At 50.1% G+C, this 24,490-nt stretch overlaps 1 protein-coding gene across 1 annotated transcript in view; it reads left to right on the forward strand.

Moving 5' to 3' along the window:
- The window catches only part of RASAL1 (RAS protein activator like 1), a 60,810-nt gene that overhangs the window by 23,584 nt on the left and 12,736 nt on the right, over positions 1-24,490 (forward strand). The window contains exons 6-13 of the mRNA XM_044448887.1: positions 8,152-8,233; positions 10,045-10,182; positions 11,179-11,267; positions 13,395-13,516; positions 14,971-15,120; positions 16,974-17,038; positions 18,231-18,343; positions 23,122-23,314. Of these exons, the coding sequence (XP_044304822.1) occupies positions 8,152-8,233; positions 10,045-10,182; positions 11,179-11,267; positions 13,395-13,516; positions 14,971-15,120; positions 16,974-17,038; positions 18,231-18,343; positions 23,122-23,314 (952 nt within the window). The remainder of the gene's footprint in view (positions 1-8,151; positions 8,234-10,044; positions 10,183-11,178; positions 11,268-13,394; positions 13,517-14,970; positions 15,121-16,973; positions 17,039-18,230; positions 18,344-23,121; positions 23,315-24,490) is intronic.

Below are 24,490 nucleotides of genomic sequence, written 5' to 3' on the forward strand. Positions count from 1 at the left end.
AGAGCAAAGGGGGAGGATGCAAGAAGAGTGTGAGAAAGAGAAAAAGAGTGTTAGAAAAATCTATGCTGGAGTTCAAATTTCTGTGCAGCTGTCCTGTGGGATCTGTGGGGGACCACCTTTTCCTGAGTCATGTGGGGTTCCAGGGACTTGCAGAATGATTTTTCACATTAGCAACTTTGTGTGTTAGCCCTAATGTGTTAGCATATATAAAGTAAAATTCTGATTAAAAATGACTTTTTCCATGAGCAGTAATAAGAGCAAAAGGCACCTGACAGTCTGAAACACCGATGAAAAGAATGTCACAAAATCTTTTGATCCCTACTTGTAATGCTTGGTTAAGCCCAGAAGATAAATAATTTTTTTACTGTTGGCTAAAAATAATAATAAAAATCCACGTAACGATGCACTGGCGATGGGTGAGCACTAAGCCTTTAGAACATAAAAAGAGCTCTGCCGGATCAGACCATCTAATCCATGATCCTGCTCACTTGTGGCCACAATCTTCAAGGTACATGCAGGCCATGAGTGCACCAGCACCCTTCTGCAAGTGGTACTCATAGGCACCTGCCTCTGATCATGGAGTCATGAGGACTAGTAGCCATGGAAAAAATTATCTTTATTGATTTCTCCAATCCCCTTTGAAAGCCACCTAAGTTGGGGGTCATTCCTACATCCCATGAAAGTGAATTTTAGAATTGAACTCTGTCCTTGGAGAAGCAGATGTCCAGAGTTCACAAAATGGCCAGAGACTGTTGTGGAGCATTCTGGTATTTGCCTGTTCATCTTCCTTCCAAAGCTACCTGATTTCTCAGAAGTTTGTGTCCCCTCTTGATGCATCCCACCCCCACTGAGAGCTAAGGGTCCTCTAATATAAAGGTGTTGCGGCTGTTAAAATGGAGTGTGAATTCTACTGTGATCTTTCTCCCACCCTTCCCGGTCCCCTAAAAAAGTGAGATAATTAGCAGCTTACGAATTAAAAAGCTACCCACGAACAGCACGGAACTGTGAAGAGCTTTGGCAGTGGGTGAGAGAAGGGAGAGAACTCAGAGTTATTGAAACATCTGTGGTCTTGGCTGAACTTCCAACTTACAAATTATTTTTTGTCTTGCTTTCCTTGTTTGCAAGATTTATACACCGCACCAAATTCCGGTGTGGAGAGTTTGGAGAGGTGGACAATAAAATGCATAAAAGAATAAAATATGTTAAAAGCAAGATTAAAAAGAGAAACAAGGCTGGTGAGTTCAGGAAGGCACCCTGTAATAACAGTGTTTTCAAGGGCCACTGAATGCCGTGTGGTGTTGGCACTTGCCTGACTTCCGGACGCAGGGAGCTCTTCAGAAGGGGGAGCCACCAGGCAGGAGGCCCTGTTCTGGGGGGACACCAGTGGGACCAGGAGCACCCCATCCACTACCCTCAGTGACTCAGCGGGGTGGCCAAGGAGAAGGATCTGCCTTGGTTACCTTGGTCCCAAGTCGGGTAGCTGGCCAGCCTTAAGGGGGGCCCCACGCCTCCTGCAGTGCAGCGTCCAGCCTTGAGCTGGCTAGCACCTGGCCCTGGGGTCAAGCGAGCCCCAGTGGTCGTCCCAGCTGCTCGTGCAACCGGGGTGCCACCACCGAAAAGCCTCTCTTCCTGGTAGCTGCAATCCTCACTTTGTTTGGTGGGGGGGCCCAGAGAGAGACGAGGCAAGGCTATCTTGAGGATTAGGGCAGGTATGTGCAGAATCTTCCAGGGCTTTCAGTTCCTCACCCCAACAGCTTGTCTAGAAGGATGCTGTGCCTGATGGCACTGAGAGCCACTGAGAAGCCCCTCTCTTGACCAAGGCACCCAAAAGCAGGCCTAAAGCCCAGTTGAAATGACTCTATGAGCGTAAAGAGAGAGCGAGAGAGAGACCAAAGGACAATTGCAGGATCTCACACCCTGGTAATTTCCCAGCGTGTTTCAAAAAGCGTTTCTTTATTAAGAAATGGGGATGTGTAACAAACAAAACTGCGAGAAAAATCAGTGCACTCATTAAAGCTGAGCTCATTACAGTAAACCTCATTCATAAAGCTGTTGGGTTGGATCCCGTTTTGGGCTCTGAAATCAGTGGGGCTTAAGGAAGGCCGACTGCTTCTTGGAATCGGAGAATTGTCCAGTTGGAGGGGTCCCATAAGGCCGTGGGGTCCAACCTGCTGCTGAGCGCAGGACGCCAGCTTAAGTGTCCCGGCCAGTGGCTGTCCGCTGCATCTTGAATGCCACCAGTGCGGGAAAGACCACGTGTCTTCTCCTTAAGGCACCTTATAAGTGAAGAAGGGTTCTAAGTGCTGCACCAAGTATTGAAAAATACCCCCTCTGCCCACACTCACAGTATAACAGATGCAATGCAAAAGAAAAAAGGAAAGGGGAGGGCAGAGGAAAGCAGCGGCTCCTTCTCTGGACATTGAATGGGTGAGGGTAGTCTTAGTTTAAAATGGTGTTCTTTTGGCAGAGAAGGCCAAAGCAAATTCCCTGCAGCTACCCCTTCACTAGAAAATGTCTGGGTCCAGCTCGTGGGCTCCCATTATGGCGTTCTCCTTGGGAGTCACAGTCTGGCCAAGGCACTTAAGTTCCATTGATTTCAGCGGGTCTGTTTTAAATAGTTTCAATGCACTGAGTCCTACCACGCTGTGGTATTACCGTGTTGTGGATTTTTATTGGCTGCGCAGATTAGGGTTCCGTCTTTTTGAGTGTGGTTTATTATTGTGGGTATTGCTTTCCAGAGCTGTGACAAATGATCCAAGAAGTCAGATATGTGCAAGCTTCATGCACTCACATGAAGCTTTGCCTCCTTTTGCTTCTACTGAACTCCAGGTGGGCTGCAAAGAAAAAGAGCCAGATGCTTTCTCATAGCTTTCCATATGATGTAAGGACTGCAAACTGACGACTGGACCCCAAACAAGCCAAGTTACGAAGACATAGTTTAACGTTGTCTTCCAAATTTCTCCCAGCTTTAAAAAAGAGTTTGGGGAACAACCAGTCTGTGCAACTGGGTTTGCTGGTCTTTCCTTCTCTCTCTTTCACGGGGAGAGCAAAATACTTGCGGAACACAGAAATAAGAGCATGCATCAGCTTTTCGCAACACTCCAAATTTCTCTAGGCATGGCGCTGGCCCTGCATCCACGGAGCTCCCGTGAAGTGCCAGGGCTTGTTTTTACCACGCCACCAGACTGGGGCCGAAGCCCCGGGCGCCTGGGTCGGAAGCGCACCTGAGGAGGGGGAGAATGAGGGGTGGATCAACCGGCAGCATCTCTCGCTTGGGAAGTGAAGCCGAGGCAGCGCTCTGGCGCTCCGCGTTGCAGGTGTGATGCCGCAGGACAGGCTGTGCGCCTGCGTGTGCGTGCGTGGGCGTGGAGGACTGAGGGAAGGCGCCGGGCCAAGCAGCGCTCCATCCCAGCCAAACCGGCATCCCGGCTTCCCTGGAAACTGGGCACGTAGGTGACCAGGCTGCCGACAGCAGCGTGAATAGCCGGGCGGGGGGAGAGGTGGGCATGATCAGGGATGTACCAGGATACAGTTCAGAGGTGGTGCAGGTGGACCACGCTAAAGGGTAAGAATCCCCCACCCTGGGGCGTGTCTGCTTGTCTGGGACCAAGCTCTCAAAACGCTGTGAAGGCAAGGCGTACTTCCAAGGAGAGGTAGCCGAGCTCAAACTGGGCATCGACCTGGGCAAGCTGCCCTCTTTCCTTAAATCTAGGAACGCGGTGCACAAGTTAAGCTTCCTTAGTGGTGAAGGGGAAAGGCACTCTTTACATGCACAGGGGAACCGTTCTTTGATGAGGCTGGAAATGGATGGTTGGTTCTTGCAGTAGTTGTTGAGTGGGCAAATTATTTAGGCGAGGGGTTTTTAGCACACTCTTCAGCCAAACGGGGTCCCAGAGCAGCTTGCAAATAATCTGGTCAGCAAGATGGCCCTTGCCCATAGACTTGCAGTCGAAAAAGATACAAGACACAAGGAAGAAAGGAAGAGGAGGGGAGAGGAAAACATGAGGCTGGCTTTCAGCAGGGCTGGCAGATGGGCTGCGCTTCCCCATCACCTTCCTTGGTGCATTGCCTGCTGCAAGGGCCTTATTTAGTCCACTGCTTCCTTGTAATGCATTTTGGGATTGCCGAAGCTGTTAGTCTCTGAGCAAACCTGCAGGAGAACAGAATGGAAAGCCAGTGTGGCGTAAAGCTTAGAGCACGGGTTTGGGACTCAGGAGATAAGGTTCTAGTTTCCTCCTGGCCACAAAGCTCACAGGATAACTTTGAGCCAGTCACTGATTCCCAATCTAGCCTACCTCGCAGGGTTGTTGTGAAGATAAAAATGGTGAGAACAAAGAGGGTCATATAAGCCACTGTGGGTTCCTGCAAGGGAGAAAAAGGTGCAATAGAAATGTAAAAATAAATAAAAAAGAGTATTAATTATCATATTATTAATACGAGTTGACTGTTACTGGTTACATTGCTATCTCAATCAGGGAGGCATACATAATCTTGCACAACAAACTTGCAAGGCAGGTTAGGTTCAGAGACAAGGACTGGCCCAAGGTTGCTGAGGAAGCTTTGCAGCAGAATGACTTTTGAATTCAGGCCCCGCCCAAGTCCAGCACTAATCACTATACCACACTACCTCTCTAGCTCTTGGTTTTCAGAGAATAGATGGCTGTCTCTTTAATATAGCACACAGAAGTATATTCATTCATTGTATTTATTAACAGCTTTTCTGCCCTGTGCACCACCAGCGTTTTGGGACAGCTTCCACGAAAATAAGTGGAATAAAACAAAACATCCCAGCATCTGACAACTGAAATACTAAAACCCCAGTTAAAATCCATTAAATATTAAAATGGCAGGAAAATAAAAAGGGGTTTGCCTGACGCCGAAAAGAATATAACGTTGGTGCCAGGCGAGCCTCTCTGGGGAGCGTATTCCATCGTCAGGGCACCACCACAAAGAAGACCCTTCTCTGGGTAGCCACCCTCATAATTGCCTTCAAGGAGGGCTCCCGGAGCAGGACCTCCACCTCAAATCTCAAGAGGTGTGAGGGCACATAGGGAAGAAGATGCTCCTGGACCCAAGTATGGGGATTCTGCTAATTGCAGGTGAGACCTGCAGCAAAAGTGTTTTTTGAATTTCTTTAATTTCTTCCATATTAATTTCTTCCATATTGGCAGTGATTTCGCAGCCTTGGCAGGGGTCCCAGGAACAAAGGTGCAAAGATGCCCGTTATTTTGGAAGTAGTCCAACACACAAGAAGATTATTTCTATCGTTCAATTAAACATTAATTTATTGTTTTAGATCTTGCCCTTGGAGAGATTGAAGAAAAAAAGATCTTTTCCTTACTTACAAAGAGCTTTGTCTCTCTCTCTCTCATGTAATTCACCACCTTTCAATTCTGTCGGGGGGGAAGAATTCTTTCCCTCCTCCATCCGAAGGGCTTTCTGTTTCTTCTTTTATATCAATTAGCAAATCAATTAGCAAACAAAGCAGCAGCTTTTTCCACGGGTATCATTGCAAAAAAAGAAATAAAAATAGTTCCCAGTAGATCTGATGCTAATAGCTAAAGTAGACTAAACAAAAAAAATATGCCGAGGACTTACAGAGAGCTGAGATCTCTCCTGTACCATCCAGCTGAGAAAAGCTTGATTTTCTCCCAGTAAGCGCAGAATTGCCATTCAAACCCCTGCTGGGAACTTTGCCAAACAATCCATCTTCACCCCTACAGGGCTTAGATTGGGCCCCCACAGCCCACCACCGGACAGTTACCAGTGTGATAACGGAGCCCCGTCAATCACATCTGTCCCGTCCCGATGCCATACTTTGAGTCTCCCCAAGGCTTCCATTCCCGTGCCAGGCAACACCTATCACTGCATGTGCTCATCCCATGGATGAGCTCTGTTTGCTCCCCAGTTTTTCCCTGCTTAAAGGTTTGTTTTACTTCTGCAAAATGTGGGCTTCCCCGGAGGACTCGGATACCCTCTTGTTTCTCAGTAGCCTTGATCTGGCTACACAGCTGCCAGCGACTGAGATCCCTGTTCAAGTATATCAGGTGGGGAAACTTGCAGCCCGAGGGCCGCATTCCCATTCAGAGAAGCTCTTGGGGGCCGTGTTCCCATGGTGGGCGGAGCCAAAGGCCAACAGAGGAAAACCAAAAATAGCAAATTGGCTCCCGATTTCAGCTTAAAGCTTTTATTGATAGTAACTAAGCCTTAGGAGTGGAAACACAACAGGGAAAGGCACACGGGCCAGAAAACCATCAAGCAGCGGTTAGGAATAGAAATATCACCATGCCTGTGGGAAGCTCTTTGGAAGAAAGGTATTATATTTACTGCTAGTCAAGCATTAAGAGAAAATTGGTGAAAGATGTTTTATCTGTGGTACATGACTCCAAAAGATACTGAAAAATTAGATAAGAATTACAATGGAAAATGCTGGGAATGTAACAGGGTGGATGGGACTTTCTATCATATGTGCTGGACTCGTGAAGTAATGAAGACATTTTGGGAATTGATACATGCGGAAAAGCAGAAAAAAATTAAAATTGAGTTTCCCATGAGTCCCAAAAATATGCTTTTGAATATTGTGCCCGAAAGCTTTTTAAAGAATATATCAGAGTTATTTAAGCATTTGACAACTGCAGCAAAAACCAGAGTTGCTTCAAAATGGAACTCATCAGAGCTCCCAACAACTGAAGAATGGAGAAATAGACAAGGGTTAGAAAAATGAGGTGTCCCGGCACAATTTTGATGGTTGGAATGGGCAGAAACGTTGAGCTGTGCAGAAAAAGCTACTCAAGGAAGGCTTTTTCAAAATCACCCTTTTCCATGGAACTTTAGCCCTATATCAGGGTTAGGGGTGTGCACCAGGGTGGGGTTAGGGTTAGAAAAACGAGGTGTCCCGGCATGGTTGTGATGGTTGGAACGTGTTTAGAATGGGCAGAACTGATGAGCTGTGCGGAAAAAGCTACTCATCGAGGGTTTTTTCAGAATCGCCCCTTTCAATCGTATTTTACCCCTGTACTAGGGTTAGGGGAGTGCACCAGGGTAGGCTTGGGCCAGTGGTGGTGAACCTATGGCACGCGGGCCACAGCAAGCACACAGAGCCCTCTCTGTTGGCACGCGAGCCAAGTCGCCCCAGCAGCGCCCCAGCAGCCGAGCGTCGGGTAACAGCGCACACAGGGGCCATGCGCATGCTCGGAAAGGAGTAGCGGGGCCAGGCGGTGACATCACAAGCCGCGACTCGTCCCAGTTTTTGCATGGCCGGTCAGTGTGCTGCCAAGGAGATGTGTGTGTGTGTGTGTGTGTGTGTGTGTGTATTTGCTTGGCTTGGCTATGAGTTGTTTTTTTCTAAACTAAAACCTCAGTATTCCGGTTTTATTGCAGTGTTGGCACTTTGTGCTAAATAAGCGGGTTTTGGGTTGCAGTTTGGGCACTCGGTCTCTAAAACATTCACCATCACTGGACTAGCAGAATATGCTGTGATGGCAAAGTTAAATAATTATGTAAACAGAAGAGCATTAGAAGAATTCAATGTTAAATGGAAATTTTACTATGTTCGGCATGATTAATGAGATCTAAGGGGTTTGGAAAAGGGAGAAAAAGCAGCAGAGGATTTGAAGTGATTGGAAGAGATGTTGCATAGATTAATGATTTCTTTTTTTAAAACTTTCATAGAGTGTTGAAAGACAGGAAGATAGATAGATTTGGGTGCCGAATGTATAGGTTGCATTTGTTTAAAATTCCCTTGGCAACTTGGCTCATTTTAGTTTGTTCTGCTTCACAGTTTTTTTTTTGTGTACTTGTATATTTATTATTGTATATTGTGTACTTGTATATTTTGTGTACTTGTATATTTCTGTACTTGTGTATTAAAAAAAAATAACCACAGTGGTTAGGAGAAACAGGTGAGCAAGGGAAGGGGTGGAGCCCATTGAAGAACCTGCCAGGCTGTCCTGGGGCCTCAGGTGGGCTGGATTTGATCCCTTGGACTTCCCCACCCCTTGTTTGGAGGGTGAGTTGAGCAACCAGTGCACAGGCCCCTTTGTGGGGGGGGGGTGAGTGTCCCTCGGTGGCCGAGATTAACACCCACCCCAGCCCTAGGAGCGGCTTGCCTGCTCCGTCCTGACCCTGCCTGCTCCCCTCTTTCCTTCCTAGGGACCTCGCGCCTCGCGACAGCTCCGGCACCTCCGACCCCTTTGCCCGCGTGCTGTGGAACGGGCAGGTCCTGGAAACAGCGGTGAGTTTTGGCGCGTCCTTCGTTCCTGGCACGGACTCCTGGCGGGAGTAGGAGCAGCGGGTTGGACAAGCTGGCCAAGCCCAGAGTCAAAGCCAGGAAAGGCTTATCATTGCCCAGGCAAAGCTGCAGCCTGCTCAGGAAACTTCAACAGCAGGGGGCAGTGTTCTGTTCTGCCCAAGGGCCAGGTTGTCTTTCGAAGAGACTCCGGGGGCTGAATTTTTAGGAACAGCGGCATCCAAAGGCCAGAAGTGGGAAAGCCTGCACAAAACGGGAAACTGCCAAACCACCAGCGGTTAGTGCGGAGGGAGAGCCTTCTGGAGAACATAGGAGGGTGTCACGGATCAGGGTGTGGGCAGATGGGGGTCAGACCAGCGCACCTGGACCCAGGCAAGCGGTGCACTACGAGGGCCGATTCCAAATCGCAGATGAGCGGTCCAGAGGTCGAGGCTGGCGGCAGAAGAACCAGGTCAGTCAGTCCAAATAGCGAAGAGCAGCCAAAGCCAGTCAGGAGTCGAAAGCCAGAGAGCAAGCTGAGGAGAAGCAGGTACCTGGGACTGGAACGGAAGGCGGAGCAGGTGAAGACCGGGAAGCCGGGAGGGTCCAGAAGTGGAGACAGGAGCAAGGTGATGAGCATAGCTCCAGAAACAGGTTCCACAAGGCACAGAGGGCTCCAACATCAAAGACCTTCATTGCTGAGACAGCGTCTGGAGGGAAGAGCCGGTTCTTATACAGCTTTTCCTTCAGGGCTCCCAGGTGGTCCCGCAATTGACTACGGACCCAGTCCTGCAACTGTCAGGGCTGCTATTCTGGTCTCTGGCCAGGAGATGGAGCCCTGGCGCTCACAGGGGGCCAGATATGTCCCCCGGTGCCAGCAGTTCTGCACCTCTGCTTTGGAGACCCTCCATGTTGAGACCTGGACCGGTGGCTTGCTCAGTCACCTGAGACCCTGTTGCTGCAAGGGATGCAGTTCCAGCTGTGACCCTGGTGCATCCCTCTGCACACGGAGGTGCATGTGTAAGCCCCAGAAGCTTCTGATATTTTGCACCAGACGTCTTGAGATGGAGTGCAGAGGCCTTCGTGCATGGGGCTCATGGCTGATTAAACCCTCTAAAATCCCGTGGGATGGACTTTCGTAGCCTTTCCTCAAAGTCAGGACCTACTTAGAGCCAAACGGCATGATGACGTTAAATGCATGTGGGCATTTTGTGATGGATTCCCAAGTGCTTGGTATAGACTAGATACCAGCACGGAGCCTGGCTTTCCCATTTTGTAGGGTCAGCTGAGCAGAACCTTCCTGCCCAGTTTCTAGCATGGCTGTGCTGTAGCTCTGGCTTTTTTCTGGGGGCCAAAATGAGCCAGACTTGGATAATCTTCCGAGCTAGCCTGAGGGCTTCAGGATCGTTTTTCCAAGCTAAACCAAGGGCTTTCGAGAAGTATTTCTGACCCAATCTCAGGGCTTCAGGATGGTTTTTCTGAGCTCATCCAAAGGCTTCCAGAAATTAGCCTCAGCGTGTGCCCCCTGCCACACAATTACAATCAAATGTGGGAAGCTACACCATGAGGTGGGGTGGGGTGAATGTTGCAAGGTAAATTGTCTGGAGCCGGCAATTATTCCACAACAAGCTTATTTCTTTGCCGCTTCCTCCTCCCCGGCCCCATTTGCCATAAGTCCCAGATTTCATCCCCTACTCCAGATTCCCTCTCCAGACACACGCCCCCTCCCTGTGAGTTTGGGACTAGAAGAAACACGTGCTCCGTGTCGGGATGGGATGCAGGAGGGAACTGAGGTGTTTTGCTTTGCATCTCTGCAGATTATCAAGAAGACTCGTTTCCCGCACTGGGATGAGCTGCTGGAGTTCGTCTTGGAGGACGGGGCTGCCGTGGAAACCCCCCTCGTGGTGGAAGTGTGGGATTGGGACATGGTGGGCAAGAATGACTTCCTGGGCCGGGTGAGTGGCCAGGGGTGGTCCGCTGGAGGACGATCCAGGCAGGGCCCCTGCAGGCTGCTAGGCCAGCCTTCCCTGGCCTGACGCCCTCCAGATGTGTCACAGCCCAATACATCTGGAGTGCACCAGGTTGTCCTCAGTGGAATGTTGCTTGGATGCAGGTCTGGACTTGCCTGAACATCTGAGCAGCCACCACGGCCCTCTGGCTGTCCCAGCCCCAACCCTGGCCGTTCAGATTTCGCTGAACGCTTGCAGGGACTTACAGAAAGCAGATGCTTGACCTGGAACCTTGGCCTTCTGTGGGTGGCTGCGGGCATGTCCAGTGGAACCACAGAAGGGGGCAGCGGTGGCTAGAGAGTGATGCAACTATAAGTTCTTTGCTGATGTGAGCCCACCAGAAGCAGCGGTGGAGTCACGTGTCAGCCCTCTTGGTGGCTGATGGTGGCCAGTGGTCTTCAGAGTGGGCTTTGAGACTGCTTTGGCACAACCCCACGGACATGTCTTTGAACTTCCGGTCTCTAGGCTGCGTCTGGCCCTCCTGGGGTCCCAAAGCAGCCCTTCACCGTCCTAATGCCGCCCACAACATCGATTGTTCCCCTGAGTGCTGATTTTTTGATGCCTCCTGGATTTTCTGCAGGTTTCCCCTCCCTGATTCTGAAAGGTTTAAACACTTCTCCTAGTTAGTTTTGAGTTGTGAGAGCTTTCGGGTGCCATCTTCCTCAGGGTTAGACCCCAAAGTTAGACCCCTCTGGCCTCTGGATGATACCCCAAAGCTACCATATATTGGTCTTTGGAGGGTGGAGGTTGACTTCACTTGTCACTGGAATGCAACCCACTGAGAGCTGCTCCAGAGTGGAATTCCGCTCTTGGTCTGGAAGAGATTCATGGTCCCAGCTGGAGTCCCTGCCTCTCTTCCGGAAGAGGAAGACAACATGAAGATGCTCACATCTTTGTCTCCCCCCTTCCCTGAGATCCTTTCCCTTTTCTCTGATCATGCAGGTCGAGTTCTCTTTGGAGGATCTGCAGAAAGCCACGCTCAAGGACTGGTTCCGCCTGCTGCCTTTCCCCAGCGCGGAGGAAGACGCTGGGTGAGCAGGCAGCCTCTTCCTGGGTGTTGGAGCCATAAACCCTCATGGGGCCAGGCAGCCTAGGTAGTCGGGCTTGGGTTTGGGGAACCGTGATGGTCAAGTCAGAGGCAAGGAGCCCTGGTCTGGGGCAGGTACAGGGCAAGTGATGGCCAAGAGACCCAGAGGCAGCCCAGAGAGTATGTGGCAAGGAAGATATCCAGGTTCTAGAACAAGCAGCCAATGGCAGGCAGCCTCAGGGATGGCCCAGGACACTGAACGGCACGATGCTGCTTCTCCTGGTGGCACGTGCGGAAGCCACGTGGATGGGTGGCTGAATCGTCGTTTAATTCTCCACCATGCTTAAGGGGCAGGGGACCAGCCTGCGGGAAGGTTGGGACGGATCTGTTCCTCTGGCAATTGAGGACGTCCCCCTGTGCTTGGCCTGGTCTTAGAACGGGAGCTGAGCCAAGCGGGATCCCGCAAACGCTTGTGGGCATCCAGGTGCACCGCCAGCCCAAAGGCCGCTGCCCATGATGCGGACGAGGCTGCACAGGGCTAGGTGCTTGGTGAGCGCCAGGCAATGGCTGGGCACATCGGCCAGGAACCTGACGCATGGCTGCGGGAAAGCAGGCTGGAGCCTGGGAGCCGAGCCCGGGGAATCCGATGGATCTCACCCCAAGACGGATTCCTCACACACCCTTAACCTATGGGGCACAGGAGAGATGGTGCGGCCCCGCAACCGCCCTCCTGCACTTCACCACGGTGCCGCATCTCTCACCCCCTGCCGCCTGAGGCAGCGGCTTCAGTCCGCGTGAAGGAAGAGCCAGCCTGGGGCTGCTTCATCCAGGACCTGCAGGCAGGTCTTCCAAGGCAGCAGGGCCAAGCTAAGAGGGCAGGTGCTCAGCCAGGCAGGTTGCCCAGGCAGAGGCTGAGGAGTGGGGCCTGTGGCATTTGGCCACTGGCCTGGCCAGCGAGGTGGCCTCCGCAGAAGGACCGAAACCCTGGGCGCGTGCTGCCAAGCCCAGGGCTGAGCACGGCTGGCAGAGGAGGTGCTGGAGGCCGGCTCCAGGGCCGTGGCATAGTGGAATCACAGGGGAGCTGCTCCAGCTCTTTTGCATCAGCAGGGTGCTGCCACCCCCTGCCACCCCCGCCCCTCAGAATTGCTCTGCTCCAGCGGAAGTTCTTACAGCAGCTGAGGGAAGGGGATTTTCCCAGCCACGTGACTTTCTTCTTTGTTGAAATGGAAAGCATTCTGGGATGGCTCAGTTTTGAGCAGGCAATGGGGACCCATGAGCTTTCCCAAAGACCTGCTCCCAGTGGAGATGCAGCCTGGGATCAACACAGCTGCCAGTATTTTGGGTCTTTCTTTGGAGGTGGAGTGGCTGTGGGGATGCCATCCAAGAGTCTACCCTCACGGGGCTACCTCTCCAGCTCTGTTTCAAGAGCTCACTCTCCCAATGCCTGATGTCGAAAGGAATTAAAAGACCTTTCCAATCCAACCCTTTGTTCAAAGGCCAAACTACCGTGCCTCGTGTCAGACACCCTTGCAGCAAATTCCAGGGTTGCACAGGGGCTGGTTGGAGAACACTGAAACCAGATCGGATCTACAGATAGGTGTAGAAGCATGGCAGGGATCTGTAAAGTCGTGTGCAGTGTTGCGAAGTTGGAGAGAGCATTTCTCTCCCGTCATGCGAGAACCCGCCATGGTGGTGGTCGGGACACCCAATAAAACTGCTTGGCTGGGGATTCAGGATGCCCTTTGGGCACAGGACGTGCTTAACTGTTGGAACTCACTCACAGGAGTGTGATCTGCTGTGATAGATGCGAGGAATCAGTGAGCTGCTAATCCTTGGGTTGCCACTACTAAAAAGGCTTGTGCCATCTTCATGGACTTCTTGTGGGCACCTGGTTGGCCTCTGTAGGAAACACAACCCTGGCTCAGGCACAGCTGAATGCAGCTTCTGTTCCGATCCAGCAGGGATCGTTTCATGTTCCTATGGAAGAGCTTGCTTGGAGAGCTGTGCCAGCAGTTTGAAACTCTGTCCCGGTTCTGGCAATCCTTCTCGGTGTCTTTGCATCCGTCCCGCAGGTCAAATGTTGCACCTTTTCTGTTGGGACCGTGGGGGTGCCACTCTGCTCTGCTTGCAGGGGGAAGCTGGGTGCCCTGAGGCTGCGGGTTCGGCTCACGGAGGATAGGATCCTGCCATCCAGGTACTACCAGCCACTCATAGACCTGCTGGTGGAGTCCATCTTGTGTCCAGCAGAGGTGGGTCCTTGGCCATAGGCTTCAAATTTAAAAATAGAAAAACCTGGAGAGACTCTGTTGGAAGTTTAGCCTGCTTTGTGGGAAGGGAGCAGGGATACCCATCTGAACTAATGGGCCCCCAAGGAAAGGGGTCTTCCATTGGGAAGAAGGGAGCACACTTGCTCCTGCCTGGGTTGAAGATCTATTGGGTGCGGACAGAAGTCCAAGGGCAGCCAAACAGAATGCTTTCTCCCCATTTCTGAAAGGTCCTGAAATGCCTTTCCTAAGGCTTGCTCATGGGCAGTAGCAGCCTGAAGCCTCAACATCCTGGGATATTTTTGGTCTCTGTGGCTCTGCCGCTTTTCCTTTGGTTCCATCCACCACCGAACCAGGGCCACCAAGAGCTCCTCTGAAGTGGAGGCTGGTCCTCAGGGTGAAAGAGGCTTCCCACCCCTTGGATGCAGGGGTCGAGGGAGGCCGTGTTGCCCTAATGCCACGGAAGAAGCTCTTTATAGCCCGAGGGCCAGCATGACGGACGAAGTGGGGCTGAGATTGAGAAGAGGACGGGGACCTTGGGACACCAGAGGCGGGAGCTTTGGGAGAGCAGGCAGGAGCACAGGTCTTGGAAGCACCTGCTCACAGGCTCCTAGGCTAACCAGGAGAGTGGGAATGTTCTTGAAGGGACGGGAGGGGTTGAGGAGGAGGAGCCGTTGCCTTGCCTGGCCCCTGGCCCCATGGCGAGGCATCAGGAGAGGAAAATGGCCCAGTTGGAGGACTTGCAGCACCCCCACTGGCTGGCCCATCAACAGGGGAAGCTGCCCCTGAGGGTGGGAGTCCGCCGTTTTACTGAACAGGAAGGGCTTTGGGGAGCAGTCCCAGGATGGGGTCAGCCACCATTCTTGACAGACGCAGAGCCATGGCTTCCAGCTTCCTAGCAGGAGTGCAGAGTTGCTCTGTCCTGCAGCTGCAAAGGGCCAATACAGAACAACCTGGCAAAGAGGCTGCCTGGTGTTTTGGGGCCGAAGGGCAGAAAGGGGAGCACTGGACTCACAGCAGTCGGGCATGCCTGGAGATATTCCAGGGAGATGTTCCTAGGGGCAACAATCCCAGTTCCCCACGTGGAGCAGCTCATTTGCACACAGAGACGAGGATTCCACTTTGGGCCTGGCAGGCACCAAAAAACCCAGGCCCTGGGTCTCTGCCATCAGCATCTCAGGACCCTGGGGAGCTGCTCTCACTCGTACAAACTGAAGCTTCACAGGGTTCTTTCCAAGCATGCCTGATGAATTCAGGAACCATCCACTTTGCAGAAAAAGTCCTTTCTATGCACCCTCCAAATTAAGCTTATGTACTCTTCTATCACTCATATCTATGCACAAGTCCATCTTTGGCACTAGGGAGACAGACTTTAAATGCATGCACGTCTATACGTGTACCTTTGTGTTTCTTCTGGATGTTACACTGCATTGCAGGACAAAGACGAGGTCACATCCTTGACTCTGCTGGAAGACGTGTGCTCTGTGGAGAGTCGCCAAGATGTGGCCACAAAGCTAGTCAAGATCTTCCTTGGGCAGGGCTTAGTGGTGCCCTTTTTGGACTACCTGAACCTCCGAGAAGTTTCGCGAACCAGTAAGTTCCTTTGTACATCAAGCCATGGGTTGAAAGTGGTCCTTGCATGGATCACAGAAAGGCCATGCAGCTAAAATTATGTGTAATTCCATGAGATAGTATTCAAGCCACATAGAGATGCAGAAAGAGGGAGTTTTGGCACACAATTCTAGCTCCTGTAAATCTTGTTTTTATTTTTAAAGTAAGGGGCAAGTTTCTAGCCCATGAGAAGAGGGTAGAAATGTGCGAGGGATTACAGCCTGTAATAAGGTGAAAAACACCGTCCTAATCATCATTAAAGTTATTGGTTTTTAGCTGGTTTGCTGGGAGCTAGGAGAGAACTGGAGAGCTCCATCTCACATCTCAGAGTCCATTGTATTTCTTTGCTGCCCAGGAGAGGGGGCTTCCCTTCTTGGGCTGTCCATGTGTTTTCAATGTTGGATGCAAATTTGAGGGGGAAACCCTCCATCTTGCCTCTGTGATCTTGCTTGCTTGCGTACAATTCTTGGTCACCTGTGCTGACCCAGTGGCCAAAGTAATACCTGGAGAATGTCAGAATTTCTGAATAAAATACCCAACAGCCCCGATGGCTATGTTTGAAACATGGTGCTGGAGGGGAGCCTTGCAAAGATCCTGGGCTGTCAGAAGGATGGACAGGAGGGTCCTAGATCAAACCAAGCCGGAACTTGTGCTGGAAGCAAAAATGAGGAAACGGAGGCTGTTGTACATCGTGAGAAGGCAAGGCTCCCTGGAGAGGACCATCCTGCTAGAGAAAGCCAAAAGCAGAAGAAGAGGAAGAGCAAAGAGGAGGGGCATGGTCCCCATCAAGGAAGCCACCGCCTTGAGTTGACAAGAACTGAGCAGGGCTGTCAAGGACAAGACGGTTTGGAGGGAGCTCATGCATCGGGTCTCCACAAGTCAGAGATGACTTGACAAGTCCAAATGTCAATTTCTTTTCACAGGGGTGGCAGAGGCAGGATAGCACTGACAACTGTGGGGGTAAAAATCACAAAATGCAGAGTCTAAGCCATTCTGCCCTGCTTGCATTGAGTATTCAGGTCAGCATTCAGCTCCTGTGAACCTGGGTTTTCTAGGAAAGCAAACATACAGTGGAATGAGTGAGAGAAGCGAGGCGGAGTGAGGACGCCGGTTTGCTCATAGCTGCCCTGCTCTCCCCGGCCTTGTAGCCCATTTTCACAAATAAGGATAACCTTAGGAGACAGGGTTCTTTAAAAATACACATGTACACACTTTAGCACACATGGCAACACCAATTTCCCATCCCTGTCTTAAACTGTGCACGTATCTGTGGCAGCTGTGGGTTGAAACGGTTGGGTACTCTTGGTTTAGAAGATGTTCCAGTAGGCCAGCCACAAGAGGGAAGAGCCAGTGTGGTGTCGTAATTAAAAACGCGGGTCTGCGGAACCTGGGGACCTGCTTCTAGTCCCCGCTCGGCCATGGAGCCAACTGGGTGACTTTGGACTCTCACAGCGTACCTCACAGGCTCGTTGTTGTGGGGATAAGATAGGGAGGAGGCGTAGAAGGAGGTAAGCCACCTTGATTCCTTGGGAAGCAAAAAGGCAGGATATAAATCTAATAAATAGTGCTACTAGTAGTCATGATAACAAGCAGAGTCATCTCAGTGGAGTGGCGCCATAAATGAGCATAACGGATGGAAGTGCTGGTGATATCGGAAACCTTAGTTGGTGTTGAAGGGGCTTCTCAACTGAGCTGTGGGGACCGGGCGGCTGCTTCTTTGAGAAATGATGAAAGCAGTGGCACATGGGAACTGGTGTCACCCCAGGTTGCATTTCTCGCTCTCTGGGGCTGATTAAAGCAGGCATGGTGAAGCCTAACCCTCTGTGCTCTTTCAGCGGATCCAAACACCCTCTTCCGCTCCAACTCGTTGGCCTCCAAATCCATGGAGCAATTCATGAAGGTGAGTGAGAAGAGGAAGAGGCCGGCGTTTCTGTAGGAGGGTGTGCGGGATAGGGACACGGGGTGGAGAAGCTGAAAGGATCGTCCCAAGGTGAATAGAAAGAGCCGCATGATCGGAAGCATCCGCAATTTTCTGAGTCACGCACTGCACGTGTTTGTGGGGCTTGATCTCGCGTGTGAAAGATTGCAGATTCCGGGTGCAGAGGCACAGCAGACTTCCTGCCTGAAGGCCAGACAAGCGACCCACCGTGAAAGGGAGTTTTAATGTCAAGCAGTGTGCAGCTCTTCCTCCATCTTTGCAACACAGGGTTACACTCATTTTTGCTTTGTGGCACATTCATACAGCAAATCTGACTGCACCGTGCTACAAGGTTATCACCCGTGCAATCCTTAATTGGCTGGGATTATGCCAGAAGGAAGTCCCTGCCACTTGTTTTGAAACAGCTCCGTAAAATTCCGCCATACTCTTTACACAGGTTGTTTTGTAAAAGTATGCTTCTCTGAGGAGCAACTAGGAAACCTTTTAAACCTATTTTCAGAAGTAAACCACCTTTGAGAGAGCCCTTCTGCTTTCAGCTGTTTATAAATTGCTTATCTTCCACTTTGGGGGTTTCATGTATTGAAGACACACAATCAAATGATCTCTAAAAATCCTTTAGTATTAGTTCCTCTAGTGGTAGGAACAAGGGATGCAAGAACTGTGAATTTGGGACGTGGTAGGTGTGCAGTATTTATTTACCCGTCTCTTGTTTGGTTAGCTGCAGTTGCTTGGCATGGCCTGCACCAGGGGGTCCTGTGGCTGATGGGGTGGGCTAAACATCTAATAAATAAACTGGAGTGAAGAACCAAAGAGGCCAAAAGCCTCCCAAATACTTGGGTTATATTTGTATCACAGATTTAATTCGGATTCATGGTCATTCCTTCTTCCCAAGGAATTTTTGGGGGTGTAGTTTCCCTGGAGAAGGAGGTGAGGATATGTTAGCAATTTTTTATTCCTATCAAACTAGAATTCTCAGGATCCTTTGGAGGAAAACAAGACAGTTAAGGTGGCATGAAACACAGTAAATCTGTGGAGAGCATATGCCCTTTGGGCATGCCAGTACATGGAATTTGTATAGGGTGGGGAATCCTTTCCCCATGACACAAGTCCCTTTCCATTTCCCAATCAACATACCCATTCTCTCCCTCTGCAGGTGGTGGGGATGCCCTACCTCCATGAAGTGTTAAAGTCCATCATCAACCGGATCTTCGATGAGAAGAAGTATGTAGAGTTGGATCCATGCAAGATTGAGCCGAGCCGGACCAGGTGAGGAATAGAGTTCAAGGAGAGGAGGGAAGGGAAGGGAAGGGATTCCGGTGCGCTCGCTGTGGGCACACATGTATCAGGAGAATAAATCCAACTATATTCTGATATGCACCAGGAGATTATGCTTGTTTCAGCGCTAAGCCAAAAATGCAGCCCTCCAATGCACTTGCAGGCCCCAAAAGTCTCTCTCTCTCTCTCTCTCTCTCTCTCTCTCTCCCCCCCCCCGCCCCCACCCGCTCTGTTTCTGCAGCTCCCTTTTCACGTCCATTATCCTGCCAGCAGTAATGCCACACCAGGACACAATATCGGTAGGGAAGAGCCAGGGAGATAAAAGAAAATAGTGCAGCGCTCTTGCATCAGATTTAAAGAAATCCATCACACAAAGCACATGGACATTAGCGCTCCCTGTGTGTTTGTAGGTAGCTTGACATACTGTTTCGGTTAAAGATGATTATGCATGCATGCAACCAAGATGCCCAAAGAGCCACATATTTATCCATTTAATAATTACCCCTAAAAACGACCCACTCAAAAATGGATGTTTCATCAAATGCTCTGGCCGTTGTGCTTTCCCAGGGGACCATTTATCCTCCCCAGGCTGTATGTAGTTTTCGCTGTCAAAAGCATTTCGCTGCAGAAGGGGCACGGATGCCATGTTGTTGTTTCTTGTTGGGAAGCAACCTTTTCTTTTCGAAAGGCAGGGTGGGAAAAAAGATGGGAGTCAGCACAGCATGAGCTGGTAAGCTCCCACCCCATCATTTTTAAAAATTCTCTTCAGTCCCCCCATATTTCTTTTTTATTAATATCTTCATTCTTCGATGGGACAAACTGGTGTCCAGTGGCAGCAAGTCGCCATTGTAAATTTCCCACAATGCCCCAGAGCAGTGCTGTATCCGTCACTCTGGGGAATCATGGGAAATATTACACTGTCTGCACTGCTACCAGGTAAGCCGTGGCCTGATGAGGCCCACCAACATCAAAGGGACCCCACAGAGGCAATTTATGGGGGGCTTCCTCAAATCAGGAGCTGGCCCTGATCTTTCTCTTCCGGGGGTGCCATGCCTTCAGCCTGAGCACCCTCTCTGGAGGGGAGCACTTTTTGAAGGGTCCTCTGAGAATCAGAAACTGGCACACGTCTCCACATTGGAGGATACAGAAGTCTACACGAAGATTCCTATCAAGCCATCCTTCAAAGTGGGTGGGAACTGGGAGCCACAGGGTGGATTTCAGAAATCTAAGCCAAAAAGCGTATTTATGTGTGCGCACACACCTGCACTGAATCATCCTTTTGGAGGAAAGCTGCAGACAGGCCTGATTCCTCTGAGGAGCAGCGAAGGAGATGAGAAACGATCCAAACAGTGGCGCATGGGAACCGGTGTCATTCGCAAGTAGCTTTTCTCACTCATCGGTGCTAATTAAAACAGAAACGGCAACGCTTGCCTGGCGGATGATGTATGGCTCTAAAAATAATTAGGTAGAACGGTGCCAGCAAGATAAACAACGGTGCGGCTTACAGGCTGTGTCAGCACTGAGGGGAGACTGGCGTGGGAGATGCAGGGAACAGAATCCCTCTGTCAGGGCCCTGCCCCGCGGGAGTTGCTTTTCTGGCCGAGGAACCCGCAGCTCCTGCAGGGAAAACAGCTCTTCCCGCACGGTAGTTAAGAGAAGGGGAATTATTTGGGGGAGTTGACCTGCCAGCTCCCGCAGGCCAGGTGCTTCTGCTGGGGAGCTCCGGTAGATTTCGGGGTCTGGGACCACCACAGGGTTCAGTCAGCACAGGTAGGCAGGCACAATTTCACATTTCTGTATAGGGAAAATACTTAATTCAGTTTTCGTGGCACCCCCCCACCTGGCATTTCCACCTAGTCTCTGGCCACATCCACACACTCTCAGCCTAGCCCCACTCTCAGCCTAGCCTACCTCACAGGGTTGTTGGGATTGAATAGAGAGGATTGGGTTAAAAAAATGGTGAGAGATGAATCGAATCACTAAATAAACAGACATTGAAAATTCTGCCCAAAGAGGTCCATTTTTGATCTCGCATTGCTTTCACAATGGCAGATATGAAATACTAGGTGCCATCTTTGTTGTCCTTAATGAAGGGTGTTAGGGAAGGGCGTAGGGATAAGAGCATCGGCTTTGCAGGCCTCCCTGGGTGGATGCCATCTAGTCTTTCCAGCCCCCTCTTCCTTTTGACAATGCCAGTGAAAAAGTCCTGGAACCAGCAGCTGTGTTGCAGTGAAGCCAGGATGTCCAAAAACTGTGTGGAATGTGGACTTCAGCCTCAGAAAATGGGCAGCAAAAAAGCAAAAGATTCTTGTCTCGATAAGAGAAATGTGCTCTTACTGGAGCAAGGCCATTGCCAAGGTCCGAGCTTGTGCAACAGTGCAATGTCTGTTTCTGTGAGTGTTTCTGTGAGAAAGGGTAGCCTTGGCTACATGTGCAGAACCGTGACATGCTCAGGGAGATGGCTAATGCTCTGCTGAAACAGGTAGCAGAGCATTAGCACCGAGGACATGTGGTCAGCACACTATGAGGATTTTGGCCGCTCCAAAGATAGCCATGTTCCTGGGAGAGATGCTGTGTCCACGCAGGTTGCTAGGCAACAGCATCTCCGGGATGCTGTTGGAGACAGCACTGCATCATCTGGCTTGGAGCTGAGATGTTCAACAAGGGTTTGGCCCTGGGAGAAGATTGCATAGCTGCATCTTGCTTGAAGTGTTCAGGGGGAGACAGCTGAAGAAGCCCCGAGACTAGATTGCAATGCAATGGGGGCTGTTAGTGGGGTTTGGGTGTGTTAATGGATTGGGGCGGGGCAGTGACAAAATATTTGCAGGGTGGAAGTACGTATTCCGTACTTATTTTTTTACTGTTATTCCACCAGACAAACAAAATAAACATATAAAAGAGAAAAAAACCCCGAGACTGACAAATACTGATATGCAAATATGCAAATAACAGCAAAACCCCAAATGTATCCATTATACATAAGGTTCCACAGAGGTAAATCAAGTATTCATATATATGCCTATTCAAGAGTGTTGTGTGTTTGTCATCCACTCAGATATTGAAAGTGCTCTTAGGTCTTTGATCCACCACTTTGTCGGCAAGCATTTTTCTTTCCCGTGTCGCAATCTCCATTTTTTAGCTGTTCAAAAGGCACGTAAAATCCATGTATGCAGCCCGGTTTTAACTTCCAAGAACAAGTAGGCAATTTGAAAGCCTGTGTGCACAAGAAAGTATCAAATTGTGTTCTAATACAAAGTTTATCCATATTATAACTTCCGCCTGAATAGCAGCAACTATTGGAAATAGGCAAAATATATAATTAAAAAAGCGGTGCCAGTACGATGCTTCCAGCTGTTGGTTGACTTAGACGGATGGTTGGTAATGAGATATTGTGGCATCCAGTAAATGTGAAACACAACTTTTTGTTGACTAAGACACAGCCTGAGGTCTTTTGAAACTTCAGGAACTGGCTCTTTACACAGTTTGTGGTTTAGGCTTAGGCTTAGGGTTAAGGAAGCCCCAGCTTTGGATTCATAGGATCACCACATGTTGGAGACAACCTGGCAGCATCACAAAGCACATGCCTTGGCAAAGAGAGTGGTCTGATCTTGGCACCAAAAAAGTAGTAGCATTGGTGCCAAGCGGGCCTCAGTGATACAGGATTTGGGGGCTACCACAGAGAAGGCCCTCCGCCATGTTGCCTCCCCTGGACATGGCATTTGGAGAAAGGCCTTAGACTGTACTTGTGGTAGGTTTCTTGCAAGTTTCTACGCTTTGCCACTGCAAGGCTTCCGCTTGCAGTAGCAACAGCCTGGATTACATCAGGAGCAATGCAGATCCAAACTCTGTTTTTTGCCTGAATCATCCCAGTTCACGGTTCCTCTCCAGCAAAACACAGTCCCCCCCTTTAACACCCATGTGGCGCTCTTCTCACTTCTCCAAACAGTGAGAAGCTCCAACGATGTCGCACTTGGCTTTTTTTTTGGAATGCAGTCACTCAATACTCCTGGTACTTGGTAACATTTTTATTTATTTACAAATAAACCATTTGCAAATAAGCCGAGAGATGGAAGTGAGAGATGGATGGAGGCGTCAGTGTTGCTTTCTCCTGCATTCAAATGTTTGACTGAAATTATGTATTTGACCAGGGTGGCTGGCCCTGACGGGCATGGTGGGGTTGAACCCGGGTCTCCAGAGAGAGGGAGAGAACGCAAATGTGGTGGGAACACGGGAAGCTTATTTCCAGCTGGGCACCTCCATCTGGTGTTTTCCTGTTGGGTCTGTCACTGCCCCCTAATGGCGCTTCCATTCCAGGAGGTGTTGACTTCATTATCTAAGATTGTGGTTTTCTTTGCTGCTCTGTTCAGTTGTGCTTGTTATTAAGAGGCTTGAATTTGGATGTGTGTGTTTTTTCCACGGATCCTTCATTCCCGGGAAATGCCATGCTGCTCACTGTGGCCTCAGACATTCTTTGATGAAAAAACAAAGCAAAAATCTGCAAAAGGAAAGGAAACGGACACAGATGCTCCCAAAAGGCACTGGGTTCTAGTTTAGCGGTGGTGCTTCGGCACTTTCATCTTAAGAAAGGTGGTCTAAAAGTTGCTGAAAATCTTTCTGCGCCCTTTTGGCTCTGCCTGCAGCCGCATGTTGGAGGGCAGGAATCCACTGCAGTGAAATACTGGTCAGAACACCATTCAGCAGTAGATGCCAGACAGAGACCCTCTAACGCCTCTCCCTCCCCCCCCGCCCCGGTTTTGTATTTCTCCCAGACGGATATCCTTCAAAGGTTCCCTGTCCGAGGCCCAGATACGGGAGAGCAGCCTGGGGGTGCTGGAGGGGTACCTGGGGGACATCGTTGAGTCCATTGTGAGTTCGACGGAGAAGTGCCCTCCTTTCATGAGGATGGCTTTTAAGCAGCTGCACAAGCGGGTGAAGGATCACTTTGTGGAAGTGGAGAACCAGGTACGACGCTTTTCAGCAGGGGTGCAGAGCCTTTTTCACCCGAGGGCCGAATTCCATTTCAGAGAACCCCTCGGGGGCCGCATCCCAGCGGTGGGTTTGGCCAAAGGCAAAAGGGTGAGGCCAGAATACCAAAAATACCAGCTTATTTGAGTTAGCTGCCTGTAGATACAGTGTGTCTTAGAAGAAGCCTTTCAGCCTCTTGAAATGGGGGAAGAACTTCCCAAAAGCCAGGAATGCTCATTGGTTGAGAGTAACAGGTTAGGGCCAGAAAAGGCGGGATGACCTTCTGCACTGGAACTGGGGGCCTAACATTCTGCACCCCTGTTTTACTGCCACTTGAATTTTGCCATCTGAACAAAGTTCAGTGAATGAGAGCCAGTGGGGTGTAGTGGTTAAGAGCATGGGACTGGGACTCAGGCGATCCGGGTTCGAGTCCCCGCTCAGCCATGGAGCCAACTGGGTGACTCTGGGCCAGGCACAGACTCTCAGCCCAACCTACCTCACAGGGTTGTTGTTGTGGGGATAAGATGGAGAAGGAGAATGAAGTAAACTGCCTTGAGCCCTTTGTAGGAAAAAGGCAGCATATAAATCGAAAAATAAACAAAATAAATAAAAAAACAGCAAGACTCGAGGACACCCCATCCCATTTTGTGAGCATGGCACAGATGCCAGGAAAGAGTTGGGCTTGCGTTGTCCATGGCTGGACATGCTCATTATTTAGAACTGATTTAGATCCCGTCCCAATAGTGCCCTCTTAATTGTTCTCTCATTAATATGGGTAGTTACCATTCGGGGAAAAGTTCAGTCCTTAAGACACACCTGCCTTCTTCTCACCTCTCACCACATAATATCAGTTCAAACTGAAGAACAGGGGCTTGTATTGAATGTTCCTCTGGATATGGGGGAGGGGATTCCCTGCATATAGAAAAATAGCATGTCAGGCTATAACCCTTTTTCCTGACATGCTACCTTTCCATGTGATTTGTTGGTGAGGTTGGGGTTTTTTGGTTTTTTTGGGGGGAGTGCAAAATAGAGGTATTCTGACTGCAAGTGTGATAGAGAACACTGTATTAAGAGGCTCCGGCCACTTGTCCCCTAACCTGTACTTATGACACCCGTTCCTATGCCCCAAGTGCATATTTATTTTAGTAAAAAGGAGCCTTGGAAGACATTGAG

Source organism: Varanus komodoensis, unplaced genomic scaffold, assembly GCF_004798865.1.
Source record: "Varanus komodoensis strain SLA01 unplaced genomic scaffold, ASM479886v1 scaffold56, whole genome shotgun sequence".
NCBI classification, from domain to species: Eukaryota; Metazoa; Chordata; class Lepidosauria; order Squamata; family Varanidae; genus Varanus; species Varanus komodoensis.